Below are 26,377 nucleotides of genomic sequence, written 5' to 3' on the forward strand. Positions count from 1 at the left end.
ATTTTTAAAAAATAAAAATAAAAATAAAAATTTAAGTATATAGAATCCAAAAACAAATATCAGAAAAGAAGGTGTGTTTCATTACCAAATAACTTAATTGCCAAATAACTTTAATAAAAAAACAATTAGCTTTGCTAAACTAGGAAGACTAAATTTTAACAGAATAATAATATATTAAAGTTGTCTCTAAAAGATATGCTCTCCATTTCATCCATCAAGTTTGGATTTTGTCAAAATAATTATTGATGTGCTCTCTTGCCTTGGAACATTGCTCTTCCAATCCATCATTGGCATGCAATAGACGAACCCCACACTCAACCACTTGACAACGATCTAATAGTAAGCGTTCGAATTTACAAAACGTTTCTACCGGTTGGAATTCAATTGAGACCTCACTGTATTCACTAAACATATCCTTTTCTTTGGCAACCAAACAGGGATCAAATCCCACGAGTACGTGATCTGAGTCAATGCGCCTCTCATCAATCTCCTCATGGAGATAGCAATAGAGATCATGGCTATCACCGTGCTCATTGCGGAAGTGATATGTGCATTTAACTTGCAACTCAAAGTCGAAAGAATAAGATGCAATGATAGCGCAAAGACAGAAACCCAAGAACTCGCTGCTATCACGATACGAAGATAGCTGGCATGTTACTGTAGATCCCCAGCTTTGATGGCTAAACCACTCCGGGCTCACATCTCCAAGAAGGTAGAAACTAGATGCCGATGCTCGAACATCGGACTCCTCCTGTTAACACAATTCAATTGCAAATAGCATCTTTTTTAAATAAGACATTGCAAATATAGAAGGAAAGAAAAAAGCATGTCAGAGGTTTGAGAAACAGACCACATGATAGGGTAATCCGAACCTTTCGGAATAAAGTTCAGAATCCAATAATTCATACGTCCTACGCATGATAGAAGAATCCTCCCATCTATTGGCTTGGAACCTTGCTCTCTTGGCTTGGAACCTTGCTTCCAATCCATCTCGATCTAGAGGATGAAAACGAGAGGAGCCTGGCATGATCAAATCAAAGGGATGTATCCCATCTTCATACAGTAGACGAACCCCACACTCATATACTTCACAAACATCTAATGCTAAGAGAATGCCGTTCATATCTTCCGGTTGGAACTCAACAGAGACCTCACTGTATTCACTAAACATATAATCTTCTTTGGCAACCACACAGGGATCAAATCCCACAAATATGAGATTTGAGTAGATGCGCCTCTCATCATACCAACCATGAAGATAACAATAGAGATCATGGCTATCACCGTGCTCATTGCGGAAGTGATATGTGCATTTAACTTGTAAACTATGACCGACACAATAAAATGCAATGACAGCGCAAAGAGAGAAACCCAAGAACTGGCTATTAGCCCAATGTGAAGATAGCTGGAATGTTACTGTAGATCCCCAACTTTGATGCCTAAACCACTCCGGAGTCGCATTTGCAGGGAGGCAGAAACTACATGCCCCTTCTAGAACATAGGGCAGCTGTAAACACAACTCAAATAGCATCTTTTTTAAATGAAAGGTGGCAAATAGAGAAAAAAAGATGTATATCAGAGGTTTGAGAAACAAACCTGATGGTATAACCTTTTGGTGTAAAGTTGAAATTTCAATAATGAGTACACCAAGATTTGATTGAACCAACGCCATCTCGAGCAATTAGTGAAAATGAATTCAAAAATGTTCCCCTCAACTACAGTTGATGAGCTTGATACTCTTATCAACCTCTGGCAATCATGTGCATCTAACTTTGATAGCCGTGGTGGAAGCCTCGGTATTGATTTAAGTTTCCTGCAACTCCTTAAACCTAGATATTGCAACTCAACGAGTTTACTGATGTTCATAGGCACAGTCTCAAAATCATTTCCACTTAGATCTAACACTTCCAGTGACGACAAACAACCAACACTGTCTGGCACTTTCGATATAGAGCAACCATCTAGATTTAGCTTTCGCAAATATTTTAAATCCATGTCTCTCTCCGGCAGGTGCAAGTCAACAAGACATTCGATGCCCTTTAGATATTTGCAGTTTCCCACTTCCAAGCAGGCAAGTCCCTTTAGATTTCCAATTGGTGAAGGCAACTTTGTTATGCATGTCTGATCTAAATAGAGATATCTCAAACATACCATCGGCTCCAAAACTTCTGGAAAATCCCTAAATTGGAGGCAACCTGAGAGATTAAGCCTTCGCAGGTTTTTCAACTTACAGATGCTGCCTGGAAGAATCTCAAATTGTTTGCAGTTTCGCAGGTGCAATTCATGAAGTTCACACAAACATTCAATTGAAGAGGGAATCTCTCGTATTGCTGTCCCATCTAAATACAACTCCCTTATATTTCTTGAAACCTTTGGAAACTCCGTGATACTTGAGCAACCGGAAAGATCAAGTTTTTTAAGGCATCCCAACTTAGAAACCGCACTCGGCAGATTCTTTAGCAAGTTGCAGGCAACTAGATCTAAATAAATGAGTTCCCTTACACCACCAATTGAAGATGGCAGTTCTTCTATTGCAGTTCCATTCAAGTACAAGTATCTTATATTCCTCGAAAAATCAGGAAGCCTGCTGATAGATGAGCAGCCAGAGAAGTCAGCTATGAGAAGAGATTTCAACAAATAAATGTTTTCTGGAAGATTAACCAGGTGTTTGCAGTTTTTCAAATTCAACGCAACAAGTCCACTTTGTTCCCCAATTGATTGGGGAAGCTCTTCAACAGCAGTCTCATTTAAATTTAAATATGTCAGTTTCCTTGCAGTCTCTGGGCACTTCTTGATATTTGAACAACCAGAAAGGTTCAGAGTCTCCAGAAAACTTGAATTAAATCTACTGGGAAGATTGATTAGTCTTTTGCAGCCTCTCAAATCTAAATCAACAAGCTTGTCCAGATGCTGAACAGATGAAGGAAACTTAACCAAACTTGTACAGAATTGAAGATTCAATCTCTCAAGGTTTCTGGCCTTTGAAAGGTCTGGCATGAAAGTTATGTGCTCGCAATTGCTGAGGTTGACATCTTTTAAATTGACGAGATTCTGAAGCAAAATGAAATCAACAGAAAGAAATTAAACGTGCATACCACAATAAATTTCAAAGAAAGAACTATGCATGCATGGAGTTATTTTAGAATACCTGGTTTCCTCTCCACAGTCGGTTAACCTTGCTACATGATAGGTTAATTTCAACAAGGTTCTGTGGACGAAAATTGCTAGGCAAAGATGTCAAAGGGTATCCATCCCAATGGAGATACCTCAACTCTTCAGACAGAGACACGAGGCCATGAGGAAGGTGCACTCTGCATTTAACTCCAGCTTCAGAATTATAAATTTTTAGCAGTCTAAGTTTATACATCCTTTTCAAGGCTGTAGAACTCAACTCAATTTCTCTTATTTTTGAAACATCCAAGAATATCCCTTCAACTTTTCCAGTTCCCTGAAAACCAGTGAAGGAGAAACAAAGTTTTAAGTAAGATTCTAAACTTACTAGTACAACCATATTGCATTGCATATGAAAAGGAAAACTTTCGTGTATATGAATCTCACCTGATTATTGGTCAACACTTGATATACATCTTTAGGACTCCACAATCTGCTTTGTCCTCCTAGCTCGTCAACAGATTCTTTTCGAACAACTTCATGGGCCATTTCTTGCAAAAGATCATGCATTCAACCTTGTCATCTGAAATTTTAATGAGACACCTGTCAATGAGAACACTAAATCCAATATCTGTTTTGAAACCGCAGCCATCTAGTATCCGCTTTACAAAATCAACTTGATGCCCTCTAAAGAAACATGCAATGTCGAGAAATATACTCTTCGTGTTATTATCACGTAGTGCATCAAAGCCTATTCTCAGCAAGTCACAAATGTTCAGCTCGGGAAAGCTTTCGATGTTATTTAATTGAGATTCCCAAAAATGTCTTTCTCTGCGGAATAAGAAGGAACCCAAAACTCGAAGAGCTAATGGGTTCCCTTTGGCATAATTTATTGCCGTGATTGACAACTCCATATAAGCTTTTGGGGGGTGGTTTCCCTTAAAAGCATTCAAGCTAAAGAGTTGAAGAGCTTCGTGGGAGTTTAATTCCTCAACCTCGTATATTTCATCAGCTACATTCTTAAGTACATGCTTGTCTCTTGATGTTACAACAACAACACTTCCTGCACCAATCAGAGGCACTTCAATTAAATGCTGGAATTGTCGTACATCATTCACATCATCCAAAACAAGGAGAACTTTCTTTTGGCAGAGTCTATCCCTGATGAAAGTAGGTATATGTGGTGTGCCAACGCCAAGATTTTCTTCCTCCAGTAGTTTAGAAAGAAGTTCATCTCGTAGATCATTTAATCGACCCTTTCTGATTCCTGCCTTATGTTCGGAAGAAAGTGGCAGCCTTCATATTGACTTGAGATGCTATAGAAGAAAGCTTCCGCCATAGTTGTCTTGCCTATACCACCCATGCCCCAAATTCCTATTGTGCGTACATCTGATGGCACAGTAGACAGTAATTTGTTTATTTTCTCAATGCGTGAATCTACTCCAACCAGACCTCTTAATTTGCTTGGGGATGCATCATTTAACCTTTTCCAGATAGTTTGCACAACTTCTCTTACTAGTTTGGACTCCGGACTGCAAAAAATGAAATGGGTGAATGTAAGTAATGTATCTTACACAGCATCTTTAACTCAAATTGTGTCTTTACATCAAATAAAAAGTCTATAAGAAACTGGTGAATGTAAGTAATGTATGGGAGTGATTTTTTTTTATTATTATTATAAAATTTTGTCAAAGGTGAGGTTTCCATTAATGTGCAAGTCCATCGGCTGTTGATGGAAGTTAGTTTTCCGCTAAAAACCAGAACAGACTTGTGCCTTTTCAAGCAACAAGTACTATGAACTAAGAAGCACAAATGATTTACCGGAGAAAAAAAAAACTGTAAAATGCACAAGAAATTTTAATTGCTATAATTCCAGAAAAAAAAGTTGAAGATGAGAATCTATAGTTACCTAGTAACCTGTGAATCCCATCCAGATATACTGGCTGCTTTTCTCAAGTCATCCCTCCACCTTGGCACCTTGTCCATCTTCCCCTTAAAAAAATTTTCAAGCTCAGCAAACGCATTTCCAAAACTCCCAGTCTGTTCATCAACATCAGAGGGGTCTACATGATAGAAGACCGGTAAAACAATCTGCCCATAAGTCTCTTTGCATTCAAGTATTGTCACCAGTTCATCCACACACCACGGAGAAGATGCGTAGTTCTTGGAGAAAATTACTACAGAAATTCTTGATTCTTCAATCGTTTTCAGAAGGGCAGGGGTAATTTCTTCTCCTCTTTCAAGTCCATCATCAATGAAAGTCTTGATTTTCTTACGACACAAAGCATCATACAGATGGCTGGTAAAATTATTGCGCGTATCCTTGCCTCTAAAACTAAGGAACACATCATACTTCCATTTATGAGCAACAGCAGATGAAGATGCCATATCTGGCAGTTACAAGATCGTGTCTTCCTCAATCACTAAGAATCGAAATCAAGAAGTGCTCTCCTTTTTCTCCTAAAGACATACAAAGAGCACCCCACTTCAAAAGCTGAACATTCGTTAAGAGAAATTGAAGTCTAATAGTACAAGAACCCACACAACATATATTTGTCTGAAAATTCCTCAAACTCTTAACGATGGATATATACTAGCTTAATTTGATATGATCAATCTTAATTTGATCACTTGTCACTTGCTATATACCAATGCTAGCTTGCTATTACTTTCATTGCAAGAACAGTCACTAGCTGAGCAAAAAGAATTACAGATGGAAGAATTAATACGTTCATGAAACAAATTTATCAAACTCGTATATATAATCTTAAATAAAGAAGACGCATGAACCAGAAAGACTTACCAACAGATCATAAGAACAGTTGACTTGTGTTTTCCATCAGCAAATAATACAAAGAAGAAGCTGAATATTGTTGATGATGAGAGACGATTTTTCTTGTCTATTGCCTTCTCCTACTCCTTCAAGTAAATTCTTACAGACAATCTAATCTCACCGTTATCTAAATGAAAGATTGTTTGATCAAGAAATATGTGAAAGTGAGAAGACTTTGGGGTCAATACCAATTATTGATCAAGAAACAGGTGCGTGTGAGAAGACTTTGGGGTCAATACCAAATACTTCGGTCAATGGACTTGTCAATAGCAACGGTACCCTGTCAAATGGATGGGCTTCCCAAAGTTACTTGTTTGGGTCTTCCAAACCAAAATCTTAACCTTTTTAAAATGTAATAAGTAAAAAAATGGCTAGCATGATTACTTCCCTGGTAATGAAATGAATCGTACTGTTTTTTTTTTATTATTTATTATGATATGTGCTCCATGTGTAATTCGTATTATTTTTATATTTAGACTAACCAAGTACTAAAGTAACAAACTATTAAAAATATATACCAATTTTACAAAAATATATATTTTATAATTGATGATAAAATAATGTTCATTTCAGCTGGTAATTCTACTAAATAACAATTATCATCTAGTTTTATAATTTAATTTAATTCTTATTTTCTTAAAAAAAAGTAATTAATCCTTTAACATTGCTTTGCTTTGTGATTGATCTTGGTTATTTGTTTTTCATGTATACGCATGAGATTATTGATGTGTCACGATAATATTTAATCTCTTGCTTAATGCTTATTTGGAAAAGCAAAATTCAATTTTATTGATTTCAAATAATTATAATTTAAATAGCCAAATTTAAAGATTAAAAATATATTTAGTTTTTTTTATCAAGATTAGGGATTGATTTGTATGGTTAGGGGGGAGTTCATGTCCTGTTTTTTATTTTGGTCCCTTAACTGTTTAATCTCTTGGTTAATTTTCGGTTTGGGAAAGCCAATTTTAATTTTATTGATTTCAAATAATTATAACTTAAATAACCAAATTTGAAGATTAAAGAAATATTTAGTTTTTGCTTTGTCAAAATTAGGGATTGATTTGTATGGTTAGGGGGAAGTTCATGTCCTGTATTTTATTTTGGTCCCTTAACTCTTTTTTTTTTCAATTTAATCTCTTCATATTGATTTTATTTGAATTGACTTGGTAGTTTGTTTTGGATGCCTTGACACAGGGATCTTACAATATTAAAAAAAAAATTATGAGGCATAGTTAATACTTGGTTTTGATGGGTAAAGCAAAATTCAGCTAATATAGAACTATTAAATGTTTAAGAACTAAAATTAAAAATAAAACAAATATAAAAACTTAGTAAACAAGTAGGATAAATAGGTTGTGGTGTGCAGCACACATACCAATGTTAAAAAGATATCAATTATGTCTATTTATATTTTTTGCCAGAACATACTAAAGAAATTGCCCATTTTTTTATTTTTATGACTTTGGGCATTTATCATAGGCTGATAAAAGAGAAAAAAAAAAGTAGTTATAGTAATTGATTATGGAATTTCAGAGGTAAAGTCATCATTTGTTCCTAATGGGGTTTAGTTAGAAGCCTCGAGCAAAACAAGTGGTATTGTTGCACCAACATCAAAGAGCAGCGCTTTATAGGATGAGGATTGGGGACTGTCTCAAAAGTATCTTTCACTATACACCGATTTTTAGCAAGCAACTCATCACCCACTCCATCTATTTCAGCCAATCAACAAGTTCAATTAGCATTTTTGCAATTAGAATCTTCCATAAATATTGATGTACTACCTCTATAATCACCATTTTTTTTATTAAAGGTTACGTTATTGAAAGATGGTAAATTGTATTTTGGTGGATAATAGTTAAGATATTAATATACTACCTCTTAAAACTATAAAAGAGCTTTGGATTCCTATAGATAAACTCTTTTTAAGTCATATGATGATTCAAGACTTTAATTAAGGAGGGAAAAACACCATGAAAAAGATAAAACTTATGATATATATGGAAGATATGAAGTTCAATGCACTTTTTCAGATCATAAAAGGCCAAAACCACTTATAACATGTTACTTGGATGACCATGGATACATAAAACTGGTATCGTTCTCTCAACGCTCCACCAATACTTTAAATATTTTCAAAATGGACAAGTGAGAAAAATAGTGATAGATACCAACCCTTTTACTATAGCTAAAACCCGCTTTGTCTTAACGAAATTGTTGATTAATTAATGCGGGTAAATGGATCGGTCATGATATCTAATTATCAAAAGGTCTTTTAGGAGACAAAGCTTTATCCTTTTAGTCTATCCATCGTTGCTAAAGCATTCCCAAATTATTTTTATTTTTTTTTGTCAAAACTCACCACCTTAACATCTTAGCTGAAAATGTTAATTTGATATATATATAAAAAAGGAATTATATATAAACCGATATTTCTTCCTTTAATAATCAGTTGAATGATATTTTTCTTTATTGATCAATTACTATTTTGGCATGTTTTTAAAATCAATTTGAGTCTTTAGACTTTTGATTAGAAAGCAAAGTTGACCCCTTTGTTATGTTGGGATGTAAATTTTAAATCATTGTAGTTTTGTTTAATATGTGTTAAAATTTTAAAGGACATTATAATAAATATGTGATGTTTTTATGTTAGTCATAAAAATGTCAAGGTTAATCCTTCTTAGTATGTGTGCTTGGGAGGTTAGTTTTTTCAAAGTATAATTTGTATTTTTAAAAAGATTATACCTTGAAAAAATATCAACCATACATCTCTCACAAACACACCCTTCATTGCATTACCTTAGCGGCGCTTGCATTCAAACACAAGATAATTGTTCTCCTCCACTCCTTTCTCAAGTAAGCAACATGACTCCGTTTAACTTTTTCCTTATCAATTTAACTTTTAAAGCTGTTTAATAATATTGATTATATATTACCTTGCAACCCTAAAAAAGATTAAGATTTTTTTACTAAATTTTATTGTTCGTATGAAAAGTAAATAACTTTAATATATATTTTTAGTCCATTTATAATAATTTTCCTGTTGTGGCTTATTTGGCAAAGGCACGCATGACAAGGTGCAAGTTGTGATTTGAGAGAGGATAGCAACGTGTAAGAGTTTATCGGATATTGTGATAATTTTTATGATTATAATTTGATAAAAGTTATTTTATAAAAAGTATTTTTGATTAAAATTGGTTTGATATTTATATATGTTTAGTTAAAATTGTGATTGAAATTAATGTTGAATAAAAAGTAGTTTAATGTGTTTGGTTAAAAATGATTTTCAAATTGAAATTGTAAAATAACTAAAAAAGATATATAATAATATTGATAGTTTTTAATTTAAATATTTTAGATTTAACTACTGCTGTTACATTATGAAATAAATAATATTGTATATAAAATATTTTTTATTGTTCTATTAAACTATCTACAATTCCATCATGTATGAAATTCAACAGACAATAATTACAGTTTCTATGGTTTCTTAAGCGTGCAACAACATCAAGTAAAATATTATCAGGAATAAAATTGAAATTGTGATCAAATTCTGTAAATGTTACATCATCATGCAATCTCCTTCTAATTTATGTAGTGTCATTGTATAATATTAAACACTAGTTTTTCGAGTAAAATACAATTAAAAAAATTAATTTTTTTTACTGGATCGAACGCGGTCCAATGCATTTAAGTTTGGACTGGACCCGATCCGGCCATGAACAATGAAGACGTTCTTCACTATTTGCTGTGCACTTCAAGAAGTGAACAGTACAGAGTGAATTAATTCACTTTGCACAGACGCGACACTAAAGAGAGAAGCAAATTGATGCTGCTTTCGGACGTAAATTATAGTTGGTTCTACGCACAATAAACAACATTTATATTTTACCAAACATTTTATTTTTATGATTTACTTCTTCAAAAACAAAAACAACCACAGAACACAAATACTCTCTTATAATTTTATAATTTTTACAGTCGTTGTGGTTTTATTTTCAAAAAAATAAAGAATGAATAATATGTCATTCATCCCCTTAATTGAAAGAAAATAAAAACATTAGGGCCGCCTAGCCCTTAGCTCTCTCTTTTTCAGTTTTTCCCATAATAATAATAATAATAATAAATTATTGATAAAGATTCAATTGAACTTGGTGTTTTATAATTAAATTTTTTAAATGTATTCTAAAAATAATTATATTATATTTATGATTTTTTAAATTTTCAATCACACAAAATATAAATATACTATTTTGATATTTTTTTATTAACTTTCTTTAACAATTATAAAATATTTTTGTTTTCAACAAAAACAATAATATCAATTGAAAAAACTGTTTTGATTAAAATAAATAAAAGATATATTAATAAAAAAAATTTATCATTATAATTTTTTTCAAAACAAATATATTTTCAAATTTAATAATAATACTAAAATATTTTATGAGTCCTATATATTGTTTTAGATTTTAAAAAAAAATTAGGTCTCTCGCACCATGACGTGGAAAAGCATTTCCTAGGTTAAGTCAAGAGAAGGCCCAGTTTAGGAAATAAACATAGGCCCAAACTGAAAGGTCATTACTATACACTACACAGATCCAATTCACCTAAACTGGAGACCTTGTGGTCTCGTTAAGCAATGGAGCAATATTTTACTATTCCAGAAAAAATATAAAAATAAAATTATGTTCAAATAATACAATTGAAAAAAAAAAAAAAGGAAAAGTGTTTCTTTCAGATCTAAATCCATGTCGTGAAAAACATGTTTGGAATGATTTTCTCCCCCCTGCAAAAAGTTAATGAAAAATGCCCATCTCCAAGAATTTTCAACTAGATGATGCTTTTGAACAAAAATGCCCTCCTCACTCTTTCAATTTATATCCTATATCAACTACCTAAACTTTTTTTAATTTATAAATTAAGGATGTTTAGAAATATTATACTGATTTTTTTAAAAATATTTATATTATCAACACTTCAAAATAATTTAAAAATACTAAAATAATATAATTTAATAAAACAATAATTTAACACCCTTGTAACGATCTCTTTGTCCTAATATCCATCTATCAATTGATTTGATGTTCAAGTTTTCATGTTTATTTCTACCTACTTATAATTAATTGAAACATAAAATCAACATTGTATAACACGTACAATAAGCGCCTTGCGAATCTCATTTTTATATTATTATTGCTAAGTGTATTTTTAATATTATAATAAATGCTATTTTTTAAAAGTATTTTTTATTTAAAAATATATTAAAATATTTTTTTATCTTTTACATTAGTATATCAAAATTATCAAAAAAACACTAGAAATTTATTTTTTTAAGAAAATAAAATTTTAAAAAGCTTCCAAAATTAAATTTACTGTAATTCCAAACACCTCTAAATATCTTTATTTACATTTCAGCCGTTACTTTTTGAAATGTAATTACTTTTTCTTTGAATAAACAAGTAGATTTCAAATTAGTTGTCCACGAAGCGTTTTGAGTGCTTTTTAAAGGCGTTTCTGAAAAAAATTAAATTTTTATTTTTTATTTTAAAGTAATATGTTTTTGATGTTTTTAAATTATTTTGATATGTTGATCTTAAAAATAATTTTTAAAAAATAAAAAAATATTATTGACATATTTTTCTCAATGAAAAACACTTTAAAAAACAATCACAACTAAATTTTTAAACACCTTAAAAACAATAGGAGTGGCCGGCAGGGGCCCAGACCGTGGAAAATTTATTTTTTTCCCTGCCTTCCTCTTAAATAATTATAAATTTTAGCGCTAGAATTATTAAATTTTAACTCTTGCCCTTTCTAATTTATTTTTTTTAATTTGATCCGACAATACTAATGCGCCGGCTCCAATACACCTCTGGAAACAACCTAAAAAAAGTATAATACCATTTACCAGTGCTAAAAAAATAAAAATAAAAACTAAAGTTTTGTAAGAATTCATAATAAAACTCAATAGAATTGTGAAGCATCAACTTAAATAACTGCTGCCCCAGAGACGACGTGGGCCATCGGCTCTTGTCTCATCTATGATTTTAAAATCCGGCCTGATTTGACGGTTTATTTGAGCCTCCATTGATAGATAGAATTAGATCTGATTTATAAAAAAATAAAATTAGTTAAAAATTTACTTTGATGAATTAATTGATGGATTAATTTAATGATTGACCCGAATGACTTGATGATCAGATTTTGACCGAGTAGCTTAGTAATTTGATCAAAATCTAGTGACCCAAGCCCTGCAAGGCTTGGGTTTAAAAACACTGGTATCATCTCTATGCTTACCATTCTTTTACCCCGTTCAATATATAAAGAAAATATTGAAGCTAGTGAACACAACATTAAAAAAAATAAAAACTGAATGCTAAATATAATAGATTCTTAAATCTGAGCTGAACAAATTAGGGTTTGGATATGGACGAACATTTATAAAATTCCAATCTAATTACAAAGATCCTCACAGATATTTTTATTAAACAAATTGACAATCATAATTTATGAATACTTCTTTTGTATGAATTCAGATACTTCATTGGTAAAAGAAATTAACATATTTTATAATTTCTTACACTTTAAGTGATAAACTATAATAAAACACAGCACACCCACACATATACACATATGTTGTGCTTAATTCAGATATTCGATACTCATTATTTGTTTATATATTTCTTAAGAAAATACTGAAATATAAATATGTACAAGATAAGTTAATATTTCAATAACATATCATTAATTAAAGTATCATATTTGCATTCCTTAGGTTGCAGATTACATAGCAAAGCCTCTTATTTTTTTTTTAAAAAAAATTCTCATATAATTTTTTATCATCTTAATTAAATGGTTAAATTGCTTTTAGTTTTTGTTATATTTGATAAGAAATCCCTCCCTTTGTTTTCTTTTTCCAAATTTCTTTAAATATAGCTTTTCATGAGAGTGAGATTTATTTGATTTTGACAATTTATCTAACAATAATTAGATCCATATGAGGCTCCCTCTTGCGTTGGTTTTTGTAAAATTTTGATTTTTTTTTCTGATTAAGATTTTTTTGGTATTTTAGATTGTTTTAATATATCGATATCACAAAATAAATTTTAAAAAAATAAGAAAAAAATTATTATTTTTAAGTATTTTTAAATAAAAAATATTTTAAAAAATAATCGCTACCACAATGTTAAACTGACTTTAAGTAGGCAGAAATGAGTTTTTTTTTTACCTTAGCACAGTTAACAAGAATTAAAAAAAAACATATTTCATAAGCTTTTTAAGAAAATAGCATTGCTTAGATGCCACTTACGAGTCATATGCAGCTATCTTAAATTATTAAATGTACTACAAAAAATTACATGAGAAGAAAGAAAAAAGAAAGAAAAAGCCTCAGACATATTGAAGCTATGTCACCATCATAGCTATAAAATAATATATTATCAAGATAAATCTAACAATATCAAAAAAAATTATCATGATTATTCTGTTTATAATTTTTTGATGATGATATTTCATGGATAATTTTATTAACAATTTATAATATCAATAAAACATTATATAAAAGTTGAAAAAATATTTTGTTGAAATTCTCTGGTAGTGATATAAATATTTTTTTCACGTTTATGATTTTACATATGAAAGATCATTTAATTTGCACAGACTCCCTTCAAAGAAAAAGTCAAAGTCCGCCACCATAGGAAACCTATCCACATCTAATTAATTTCTGCAAACAAAAATTCCATTATATGTCAAGTGGGTCACATGCATAATTTTTGTAACATGCTAAATTTGAAAAACCAGCAATCCTCTCTCCAAGCCCTTAGGTCTAACCCTAATCCTGTTCACCTCCAGGTTTTTCAAGGCATTCATGTGCTAGCTAGTCAAAGGCTACAAGGTGACATGCACCAATAATGTCGTTTCCCTCTGAAATTTCTTGACGAAAACAAAGAAAAAAGTGAAAGGAGTTCTGGCTTAGCCCTGAAGCGTTGGAATTAACAAAGGAAAGGTGGGATAGGAAAGGGATCCCAAGAAGAAGAGAATCAAATATTAATTTAAATTAAATAAAAAATTAAAAAATTTTAATTTTTCTTAAAACACTTTTGTCCCAACGAGGCATTGAAACTTCAAAAGCCTAGTTTAAGCATCAGAGATAAAGATTATGTTAGCTTTCGGTTGCTTTCAGAGGTAAGCAATTAAGAAAATCTCTTTTTTCTTCTATTTCTTTTTCTTCACTTTTGAATCCATAGGCAAGCTCCGAAGGTTGCTTTCATTATCCAAAATGAAGAACATTTCCCACCAAAAGATCAGTCCAATAATAGCACTAACTGGTAAATAGCGCAAGACTTCTTCGTGAATCTCTGCTATTTGAAATTTGAAACATCTTAACAATGAAGACTTTCAATCTCTGCTATTTGAATTTGGAATATCATAGCAGCGGGAAGGCCATCTATTTGATGACCCTTTGCCAGAAGTGCTTCTAGATCTCATTATCCATCTCCTGCTTTCATAGGAAAAAAGGATTTCTGAGCTGAAATCCTGATTACCGCAGGCCAAAATCGAATTTGGAAGAGGAAACACATCAAGGGTGTCCTCAGCCTCTGAAACTATTGAGAATGAGCAACAGAAGAAGATGCCATTGCCATATTGGAGCCTTACCAGATTGAAGTGTGGCTAAATCACCCGACAATGAAAACCAATCACTCAATTTTTTTTCCCTGAAAATAAAAGATTAAGGAATCATAAATTATATATATATATATATATATATATATATATTGTTCATCAGTCAATTTTTCCCTTCAAATTAACCAGAAAATTTTGACTGCCAAAATAGAATATGATAAACTAATGGCTATAATTAATTGAATTTTTTTTATAAAATGGTACAGTTGAGAAAGAGGATATATAGATAAGTTTCCAAAAAGTGTAGTTCTTAGAGAGTAAAGAACAGTAACTTGCTTGAAAAACTACAAACCCATCTCATTTTTTTTGGAGATCTTTATTTTGATAACTTTTGTTTTTTTGTTCAATTATAAAGAAAAAAACATTTAGTTAGCTAAATAATTTCTTCGTTTGCACTCGATTTCATTTCTAAAAATCTATTTTTTATTTATTTTATTATAAAATCATTTCATAATAATTTTAATCAAACACATGATTTTTTAGAATCACAACTAAAATTATTATTTTTTATTTACTTTTAACCACAGTAACTATCACAGCAACAAATACATGCTTAATCCTATACAAGTGTCGAGAACGGAAAAGACTAGGAGATGAGCAAATAAGAGCAGTTTGTTTTCCATCAGCCAACCACGCAAAGAAGAAGCTTCATTTACTTGAACAAAGACTATGGGTGTCAGTTCATCATTTTCCTTTTCCTTTTCCTTTTCTTTGTCACATTAAATATACCTTCTCGTTGCTTGCAACCTTGCTCTAAGGGCTTGGAACCTTGCTCTACGGGCTTGCAACCTTGTTTCCAATCCATATTTATATTCGGCATCCAGTACACTAACCCCACACTCGTGCACTTGACAAAATTCTAATGGTAAGAGATTTTCGTTCATATCTTCTGGTTGGAATTCAACTGAAACCTTATTGTATTTACTAAACATATAATCTTCTTTGGCAACCAGGCAGGGATCCAATCCCACGAGTACGTGATCTGAGTCAATGCGCTTCTCATCATACCAACCATGGAGATAGCAATAGAGATCATGGCTATCACCGTGCTCATTGCTGAAGTGATATGTGCATTTAACTTGCAAACTATGGCTGAAAGAATAAAATGCAATGACAGCACAAAAAGAGAAACCCAAGAACTCGCTATTAGCCCAATGTGAAGACAGCTGGCATGTTATTGTAGATCCCCAACTTTGATGGCTAAACCACTCCGGAGTTACATCTCCATGGTAGCAGAAACTAGATACTCTTTCTGAAACATCGGGCTCCTCCTGTTAAAACAATTTAAATAACATCTTTTTAAAATGAGACATGACAAATAGAGAAGAAAAAAGAAAAAGAATAACAGAGGTTTGAGAAACAGACGGTAAAACTCTCCGGAATAAAGTTGAAAATCCAATAAGGACCTCACCAAGAATTCATAGGTCCTACGCATGACATTATAATCCTCCCACCTCATGCTTTGGAACCTTTCTCTCTTGGCTTGGAACATTGCTTCCAATCCATCTCGATCTTGTATCCCATCTTCATACAGTAGATGGAGCCCACACTCGTGCACTTGACAAAATTCTAATGGTAAGAGATTGCCGTTCATATCTTCCGGTTGGAATTCAACTGAAACCTCACTGTATTTACTAAACATATAATCTTCTTTGGCAACCAGGCAGGGATCAAATCCCACGAGTATGTGATCTGAGTCAATGCGCTTCTCATCATACAAACCATGGAGATAGCAATAGAGATCATCGCTATCACCGTGCTTATTGCTGAAGTGATATGTGCATTTAACTTGCAAACTATGGCCAAAAGAATGAAATGCAATGACAGCGCAAAGAGAGAAACCCAAGAACTTGCTATGAGCCCAATGTGAAGACAGCTGGCATGTTATTGTAGATCCCCAACTTTGATGGCTAAAACACTCCGGAGTCGCACCTCCAGGGAGGCAGAAACTACATGCCCTTTCTGGAACATCGGGCACCTGTTAACACAATTCAAATAGCATCTTTTTAAAATGAATGGTGGCAAACAAAGAAAAAAAAAGATGTATATCAGAGGTTTGAGAAACATACCTGATGGTATAACCTTTTGGTATAAAGTTGAAATTTCAATAATGAGTACGCCAAGATTTGATTGATCCCACGCAAACTCAAGCAATTAGTGAAAATGAATTCAAAAATGTTCCCCTCAACTACAGTTGATGAGCTTGATTCTAGATAATTCAAACTCTCGCAATTGTCTGCATCCAACTTTGATAGCCGTGGTGGAAGCTCCGGTAATGATTCAAGTCTCTTGCAATTCCTTATTCCTAGATATTGCAACTCCAAGAGTTTATTGATGCTTCTAGGAATACTCCTCAAATTGTTTCCACTTAGATCTAACACTTCCAGTGACCATAAAAGACCAAGACTGTCCGGCACTTGCGATAGACTGCAACCATCTAGACTTAGCTTACGCAAACAATCTAAATCCATGCATCTCTTGGGCAATTGCAAGTCACCAAAACATGCGATGTGATCTAGATATTTGCAGTTTCCCACTTCCAAGCAGGCAAGTCCCTTCAGATTTCCAATCGGTGAAGGCAACTTTGTTATGCTTGTCTGTTCTAAATAGAGATATCTCAAACATACCATCGGCTCCAAAACTTCTGGAAAATCCCTAAATTGGAGGCAACCTGAGAGATTAAGCCTCCGCAGTTTTCTCAACGTGCAGATGCTGCTTGGAAGAATCTCAAATTGTTTGCAGTTTCGCAGGTGCAATTCAGCAAGTTCAAACAAACAATCTATTGAAGAGGGAATCTCTCGTATTGCTGTCCCATTTAAATACAGCTCCTTTATATTATTTGAAACCTTTGGAAACTCCGTGATACTTGAGCAACCAGAAAGATTAAGCTTTTCAAGACATACCAACTTAGAAACCGCACTCGGCAGATTCTTTAACCTGTTGCAGCCAGCTAGATCTAAAGAAATGAGTTCCCTTAGATCCCCCATTGAAGATGGCAGTTCTTCTATTGTAGTTCCATTCAAGTACAAGTATCTGATATTCCTCGAAAAATCAGGAAGCCTGCTGATAGATGAGCAGCCAGAGATGTCAGCAATTAGAAGAGATTTCAACAAATATATGTTTTCTGGAAGATTAACCAGGAGTTTGCAGTTCTTCAAATTCAACGTCTCAAGTCCACTGAGTTCCCCAATTGATCGGGGAAGCTCATCAATAGCAGTCTCATTTAAATTTAAATATGTTAGTTTCCTTGCAGTCTCTGGGCTCTTCTTGAGATTTGGACAACCAGAAAGGTTAAGACTCTTCAGACATCTTGAATTAATTCTACTGGGCAGATTGATTAGGCCTGTGCAGCCTCTCAAATCTAAATCATTAAGCTTGTCCAGATGCTGTATAGATGAAGGAACCATAACCAAACTTGTACAGAATTGAAGATTCAATCTCTCAAGGTTTCTGGCCTTCGAAAGGTCTGGCAGGGAAGTTATGTGCTCACAATTGCTGAGGTTGACATCTTTTAAATTGACGAGATTCTGAAGCAAAATGAAATCAACAGAAAGAAATTACACTCAAAATTTCAAAGAAAGAACTATGCATAAAGTTATTTTAAAATACCTGGTCTCCTCTCCACAATTGCTTAACCTTGCTAGATGATAGGTTAAGCTCAACAAGGTTCTCTGGACAAAACTTGCGAGGCAAAGATGTCAAAGGGTATCCATCCCAATGGAGATACCTCAATTCTTCGGAAAGAGACTTGAGGCCATGAGGAAGGTGCACTCTGCATTTAACTCCAGCTTCAGAATTATAAATTTTTAGCAGTCTAAGTTTATACATCCTTTCCAAGGCTGTAGAACTCAACTCAATTTTTCTTATTTTTGAAACATCCAAGAATATCCCTTCAACTTTTCCAGTTCCCTGAAAACCAGTGAAGGAGAAACAAAGTTTTAAGTAAGATTTTAAACTTACTAGTACAACCATATTGCATTGCATATGAAAAGGAAAACTTTCGTGTATATGAATCTCACCAGATTATTGGTCAACACTTGATATACATCTTTAGAACTCCACAATCTGCTTTGTCTTCCTAGCTCGTCAGGAGATTCTTTTCGAACAACTTCATGGGCCATTTCTTGCAAAAGATCATGCATTTCAACCTTGTCATCTGAAATTTTAATGAGACACCTGTCAATGAGAACACTAAATCCAGTATCTGTTTTGAAACCGCAGCCATCTAGTATCCGTTTCACAAAATCAACTCGATCCCCTCTAAAGAAACATGCAATGTCCAGAAATATATTCTTCTCTTCACTATCAAGTGCTTCATAACTTATTCTCAACACACTATGAACTTTTTGCCGAGTTAGTTTTTCAACCTTGTTCAATGCACTTCCCCATTTTTCTGTAGTTCTGCCAAATAGAAAGGAACCTAAGACTTTAAGAGCTAATGGATTACCTTTAGCATAATTTATTGCCCTTCCAGACAGCTCTATATAATTGTGTGGGGGCTGGTTATCCTTAAATGCATGCAAACTAAAGAGATGAAGAGCTTCCTGGTATTTCAGTTCCCCAACCTCAAATATTTTGTCTGAATATTTCTTAAGGACCTGTTTATCTCTAGATGTTAGGATAATTCTACTTCCTGGACCAAACGACTCACATCCTCCAAGTAACATTTCAATTTGATCTACATCATTCACATCATCGAAAACAATCAGAACCTTTTTACGGCAGATCCTGTCTTTAATGAAAGGGTGCCCAATACGTGGAGTGCGAATATGTAGATTTTCTTCCTCTGTTATTTTAGAGAAAAGTTCATCTCGCATACGAAATAATCCTCCATTCTTTTGTGATTCCTCCCTCACATTTGCAAGAAAATAGTGACCTTCATATTCCCTTGCGATCTTGTTGAATATCTCTCCAGCAATAGTTGTCTTACCAGTACCACCCATGCCCCATATTCCTACAACACAAACCTCTGGTAACTGTGTGCACAATAAGGCTTCGATTTGCTTCATGCGTGAATCCATTCCGACCAGGCCCTTCAAATCACTTGAGGATGCGTAAGTCAATTTCTTCAAAATATGATGCACAATTTGATCCACGAGTCTCGACTCTGGCCTGCCAACATTAAGGACGAACAGATATATCAAATAGTACCCCAAAGAAACACAATCTTTTCTTGAGGTTGGAACTTTTGTGACGGATTCCAATTGCCATACATTATCACACTACATACATGAGAAATCCAATCCCAATCACTTGCAAGTAATTCTTTTTCTAAATTTACAGATGCATGGAAAAACTTTACTTTAAACTGCTCATTTGGTAACATTTAGAAGTCACATAACATATTATAAAGCTCAAAACATATAATCCTGAATCCAAAAATATGATTATCAACTTCAAGATTTACCATTGTAATTTCCATTGGGAAAATAGAGGTAACCCTGAGTGATACAAACTCCTTGAACTTGGAAAAAAATAGTTAAAAAGATCACATATTAAACACACGACTTCTAACCAATTGAATAAATTGTCTGAAATACATTTAAGAGAAAGCTCCTGTTCAAGAGCTCAATTGGCCTGGACACTTAATTAGGACCCACATTTGAAGAGTGATTTCAGGATTGAATTGGAAGTGAAATTGTCAAATCGAAGACACCATGATCTTCACATGAAAGCACGTCAGTGCACAACAAACTAAAAATGAATTCTGACTATATTTGGGTACTCAGAATTGGAAATTGATTCCAGAACTTGGACCAACAACTATATTTTTCCTTTTCCTGCAATATCCACTCTTTGAGAGTATAATCATTACTCTGTCACTCATCAGCAACAAGTTGCAAGAGGGTTAGGATGCCATAACATAAATTTAAATGTCCCCAAGAAACAGTTGAAAAGTAGAGGCAAAAGAAAAGAGAATGGTTCACCTAATGACATGTGAATCCCATCCGGATATATCGGCAGCACTTTTTATGGCAGCTCTCCACCTTGGAACCTTGTCCATCTTCTGCTTAAAATTTCTTTCAAGCTCAGCAAACGCATTCCCAAAACTCCCTGTCTGTTCATCAACATCAGACGGGTCCACATCATAGAAAACTGGTAAAACAATCTGCCCATATGCCTTCTTGCATTCAAGTATCTTCACCAGTTCATCCACACACCATGGAGAAGATGCATAGTTTCTTGAGAATATTATCACTGAAATTCTCGATTCTTCAATTGTTCTCAAAAGTGCACCAGTAATTTCTTCTCCTCTTTCAAGCCCATCGTCAATGAAGGTCTTGATTTTCTTACGACATAAAGCATCATAGAGATGGCTGGTAAAATTATTGCGCGTATCCTTGCCTCTAAAACTAAGGAACACATCATACTTCCATATATGAGAAGCAGCAGATGAAGATGCCATATCAGACAGTTACAAGATCGTGTCTTCCTCAATCTCTAAGAATCGAAATCAATAACTGCTCTCCTTTTTCTCCTAAAGACATACAAAGAGCACCCACTTCAACAGCTGAACATTCGTTAAGAGAAACTGAAATCTAACAGTACAAGAACCCACACAACATATACCAATGCTAGCTTGCTATAACTTCCATTGCAAGAACAATCTCTAGCTGAGCAAAAAGAATTACAGATGGAAGAATTAATATGTTCATGAAACAAACTTATCGAACTTTTATATATAATCTTAAATAAAGAAGACGCATGAACCAGAAAGACTTACCAACAGATCATAAGAACAGTTGACTTGTGTTTTGCATCAACAAACAAGACGAAGAAGAAGCTGCATATTGTTGATGATAAGAGACGAGTTTTCTTGTCTATATTGCCTTCTCCTACTCCTTCAAGTAAATCCTCACAGACAATCTGATCTCATCGTTATCTCAATGAAAAAAGATGGTTTGATCAATAAATGGGTGATTGCTAGAAGACTTTGGATCCATACCAATTATTGATCAAGAAATAGGTGAACGTGACAAGACTTTGGGGTAGGTGAATGTTACAAGATTTGAGGTGAACGTGACAAGATTCTACGGCAGCTTGCATTCATTAAAAAAAACAAATTCTCGATGCATGTGCATGAGATTCTAGATGTGTTTTTTCATAAAATAAAAAATAAAAAATAAAAAATAAAAACTATTTTCATGAAAAAATCTCCACACTTAGTTATTTGTTTTTTATACATTTGCATGAGATTTTTGTGTTGAGGTAATGTTTAATTTCTTGATTAACACTTGTTTTAAAGAAATAAATTTTAATTTTATTAATTTCAAATAATTATTGTAAAGATATTAAAGGACCTGATCGTGTCACATGTTAAGAGATTAGAGAATCAAGTAATTAAAATTCTGTTAAGTAGTTAAAGTTTTGTTAATACTGTTAGACAGTTAAGAAAGTTTGTTAGTTAAAGTTTGGTTTACGTCTATAGCTTGATATAAAAGGATTTGTAATAGTGTAAAATAGAGTAATGAATTACTGACATTCTCTCTGCTTTCTTTATCTTTCTGTTTAATTTTCTAGTGTATTCCTGTGTAAATCTGCCATCTTTACAATTATAACTACAAGAATTAAATTTAAGGATTAAAGATATATTTAGTTCTTTTTTTTTCAAAATTAGGTATTGATTAATTTGTATGGCTAGGGGGGGAGTTCATGTTCACCTTTTATTTTAGCCCCTCAACTTTTTTTTAATTTGATCTCTTCATATTGGTTTTATTTGAAATTTAACTTGGTAGTTTGTTTTGGATGTCTTGACATGAAATCTTATACTATTGAGAGAAATTTGTGGGGCTTAGTTGATACTTGGTTTTGAAAAGTGTCATAACCCATTTTTGGGTTATTCCCAATTCACATTTTTTTTTCCTCTTAAAAAAAATCAAAAATATTATCAAAAAACATAACAGTGAAAAGAGGATGTCAGAACGCTCAGAAAATAGTCAAAATTTGGTTGGGAAGGTTTAAAAATACAAAAATTAAAATTTGGCAGTATTTATTGACTGATGATAGCTCTGTTGACAAAGAAAATTCAATTTGAGGAAGAAAAGTCCAAAATTAGACGTTGGTGGATTCAATTAAATTATATTGAAGGTTTAATTGAATTTATGGAGGGTTTGATTGTAAGAAAAATTGATTTTGGAGTTAATTTGAGCTTTAATTGGAAGAAAAGTTCTGGGGTCAAATTATAATTTTTGAGAGTTAATTTTGTCAAATCAGGGGCTTAATTGCATAAATATTGAAGTTTGATGGCCAATTAGGGACTTAATTGAAGAAATCTGAGACCAAGTACCAAAATGAAAAACGCACACAAATTGAAGGATTGACTTGTAGTCTGGCGCTTTGGCGCCATTTTTCATTTAAATGAAACGACGTGTTTTAAGCAAAACGACGTCGTTTCATGCGGTTTTAAAAAAAAAAAAAAGAGAGACGAAACGGTGCCGTTTGGAGGCGGCACTGTTTCTTCTTCTTCTTCCCCTTGACATATTGATTTTGGAGTTAATTTGGGCTTTAATTGGAAGAAAAGTTCTGGGGTCAAATTATAATTTTTGAGAGTTAATTTTGTCAAATCAGGGGCTTAATTGCATAAATATTGAAGTTTGATGGCCAATTAGGGACTTAATTGAAGAAATTTGAGACCAAGTACCAAAATGAAAAACGCGCACAAATTGAAGGATTGACTTGTAGTCTGGCGCTTTGGCGTCATTTTTCATTTAAATGAAACGACGTGTTTTAAGCAAAACGACGTCGTTTCATGCGGTTTTTTTTTTTTAAAAAAAAGAGAGACGAAACGGTGCCGTTTGGAGGCGGCACTGTTTCTTCTTCTTCTTCCCCTTGACATGCAGCAGGGGAAGAGATGTTTTTTGTTTTCTTCTCTGTCTTTTCCTTTCCTTCCCACGTGCTCTGCCACCCACCTCATGATGAGATGCCCGAACAGCCGTGCTCCGCAAGCAACGCTTCCATTGGCCACCACGACTGGCGTCGTGGTAGAGGTGGCAACGTGCGCCACAAGCACGCGGTGATGGGACGGGGCAGGGTTGACCTCGCTCTCCCTGCCCTTATAAATACCACCCGAACGCAGGAAAAAAGGAGGACGACAGAAAAAGGGGAGGGCAACCGAGAGAGAGAGAGACAGAAACGAAAAATAAAACAGGGGAGAAGAGAGGAGGAGGAAGAAAGGAAAAAGAGAGAAGAAAGAGAAGTTGGGCGGAGAGACAGACACAAAGAAGGAAGAACACAAGACAAAAGGAGAAAACCGGTGGGGTGAGAAGGCACCGACTGGTGTCTCTACACGGCGGAGAAGAAGCACCGCCGCTATCACTAGACTTCACAATCACCGCCACCGCAGCGCCACCGAGAACAGCCAGCGTCACCTCCAGCTCAACCGCCCGAGATCACTGCCTCAGGTAATTCTTCTTCTTCCCTAGCCGCCGATCCTAATTTACCTTCTTACCTGCAGAACGTGCACTGTGCACGTTCTGCATGCAAGAAGAAAGTAATTAGCCGGTTACTATGCATGCGCATAGTAACCAGCTAATTAATTAACTGGTTACTGTGCTCACGCACAGTAACCAGTCATGGGTTTCTTTCCTTCTCCGGTGAGCTGGAACATCAGCCTAGCCCACGTGGCTGGGCTGAGTCCATCCCTTTTTTTTTCGGGTTGAAACATCAGCCCAGCCCACGCGGCTAGGCTGAGTCCAGCCCTGTTTTAGGCGGGCTGGAACATCAGCCCAGCACACGTGACTGGGCTGAGTCCAGCCCTGTTAACTAAAGGCCGGAACATCAGCCCAGCCCATGCGGCTGGGCTGAGTCCAGCCTTGTGGCTAGGCCAATACAAGCCTAGCCTAGTTCATTTTATTTTATTTATTATTTATTTTTCTCTCTCTTTTTGTGTGTTTTTTTTATTATATATCTATATTTTAAAAAAAATTGTGATTTTTCCATGGATTTTTCTATGTCATTTAGACTAAGATTGGTTTGTATTTTTATATCATAAAAATATAAATCCGGTATTAAAAATACCCGGTTTTCAAAAAAACAAAAAAACTTTTATCTTCATGTATACGGTCAAGTCTCTTAAAGCTAAAAATCTCATATTGCATTTTTTTATAATAAAGAAAACTTCAATATATATATATATATATATATATATATATATATATATATATATATACATTTTAGCATGCATTTTGGCTTTAATAACCAGTTTATTAAAGTCATGAGAACTTGGCCAATATTTCAAAAAAAATCAAAAAATATTTTGTTTTGTTTTATGTCTGGGATTACGAATTTATACGTAAAATGTATTTTCGATATTAAAAAGATAGTTCTTTTATAGACATTAGGCAGGTTAGGTTTTTATCCCATAAGATAAGAACCTCCTTACTGAGGATGACTTTTCTTGAACTCTAGACAGACCAACATGATAAGATCTTATATTTTTTTTAGACAATAAAACAATACAACTTACCTTAGGTAGGGCGTATCTGGGGTGCTAATACCTTCCATTTACGCAACCAATCTCCGTACCCAATCTTTGAGACCAGTTAGGGTTCCTAGTGACCAAAATACTAGGTGGCGACTCCCACACCATTTTTTACCGCTAAGAGACAAAGAATTCCTTGTCTTACCATATCTTCCACAATAGGTAGACATACCACACTTGATGATGAGTGAGGGTGGACGATCGCCGCGACGCCGCACACGTGCGACAATAAGTAAAACAAAATTTAACTAATATAGAATTATTAAGTGTTTAGGGACTAAAATTAAAAATAAAACAAATATAAAGATTGGGCAAACATATAGGATAAATAGGCCGTTGTGTGTGGCACACATAACAATGTGTAAGAGATGTCCATTTTGTTTTGGTGGCGTGTGTAGCATCTCCTAGCGGTTAAACACATGGTTTTGTCATGTCACTCAAAGCTTCGCGCCAAGTATACCTTCATATTAGGACGACGCGAGATGGTGGTAGAGCAACAATGTGGCATTAACAACCTTTGTTTTCTCCTCCCTCTTTTCTTTCTTTTCTTCTTGGGGTTCAAGTCAACTTTATCACAATTGAAAGGTATTCCTATCATTTGTTTTGTATCAAATCTAGTCCTTAATGTTTTCATTTATATTTGTTTTGCTTAATTTGAATCCTTTTTTATTCGACTTTTTCTTTCAATTTCATCCCTTGGTGTTTGGTTTTATTTTTTTTTATATCAAATTTAGTTCTCATTATTTTGATTTCTATTTGTTTTGTTTTGAATCATTTTCTTAATTGATTTTTATTTTATTTTCATTGCTCAACATTTGGTTTCATTTCATTTCATTTTTATGTAAATTTATTTCTTGTTATTTTAATTGTTATTTGTTTTGTTTTGGATCTTTTTTATAATGAAATTTATTTCTAAATTTCATTCCTCGGCATTTTGTTTATTGAAAAATTCTACATTGTGGTTTTTGTGAATTTGTCTTTTATAGAACAATCCTAACCTTAAGACTTTGGTCATAGGTTTGAAAGGTTAGCTCGAATTGATTTTAATTTTTTTTCCTTTCTTACAATTAACTTTTTTCCCAACTTTATCATTGAATATTGGATTTGTTGGGGAATTGGTTTCATAATTGTTTTCACTTTTCTTTTTATAGGGCTATCTTGATCTTATGGCTCTAAGGATGCTTGTTTATGTTTGGTTTAGGTTCTTCAATCAGTTTGCTTCAGTGAGTGAGTTTTGTCTCATTAGTTGAGATTATTTTATTCTAACATCA

At 33.7% G+C, this 26,377-nt stretch overlaps 1 protein-coding gene and 1 pseudogene across 1 annotated transcript; both read right to left on the bottom strand.

Annotated features, from left to right (window-relative positions):
- Window positions 1–149: 149 nt before the first annotated feature.
- LOC133706364 (disease resistance protein RPV1-like) lies at window positions 150–6,158 on the bottom strand (annotated as a pseudogene).
- An 8,868-nt stretch (window positions 6,159–15,026) lies between these two features.
- LOC133668675 (disease resistance-like protein DSC1) lies at window positions 15,027–21,047 on the bottom strand. Its single transcript, XM_062088629.1, has 6 exons — window positions 20,554–21,047; window positions 18,646–19,738; window positions 18,236–18,535; window positions 16,696–18,153; window positions 16,038–16,604; window positions 15,027–15,897 (listed from the first exon to the last, which is right to left on the bottom strand). The coding sequence occupies exons 1-6, from the start codon at window positions 21,030–21,032 to the stop codon at window positions 15,346–15,348; spliced, it is 4,449 nt and encodes a 1,482-aa protein (XP_061944613.1). The 5' UTR covers window positions 21,033–21,047; the 3' UTR covers window positions 15,027–15,345.
- Between the last annotated feature and the right edge of the window lie 5,330 nt (window positions 21,048–26,377).

The sequence above is a fragment of the Populus nigra genome, chromosome 11 (assembly GCF_951802175.1).
Source record: "Populus nigra chromosome 11, ddPopNigr1.1, whole genome shotgun sequence".
Taxonomy (NCBI): Eukaryota; Viridiplantae; Streptophyta; class Magnoliopsida; order Malpighiales; family Salicaceae; genus Populus; species Populus nigra.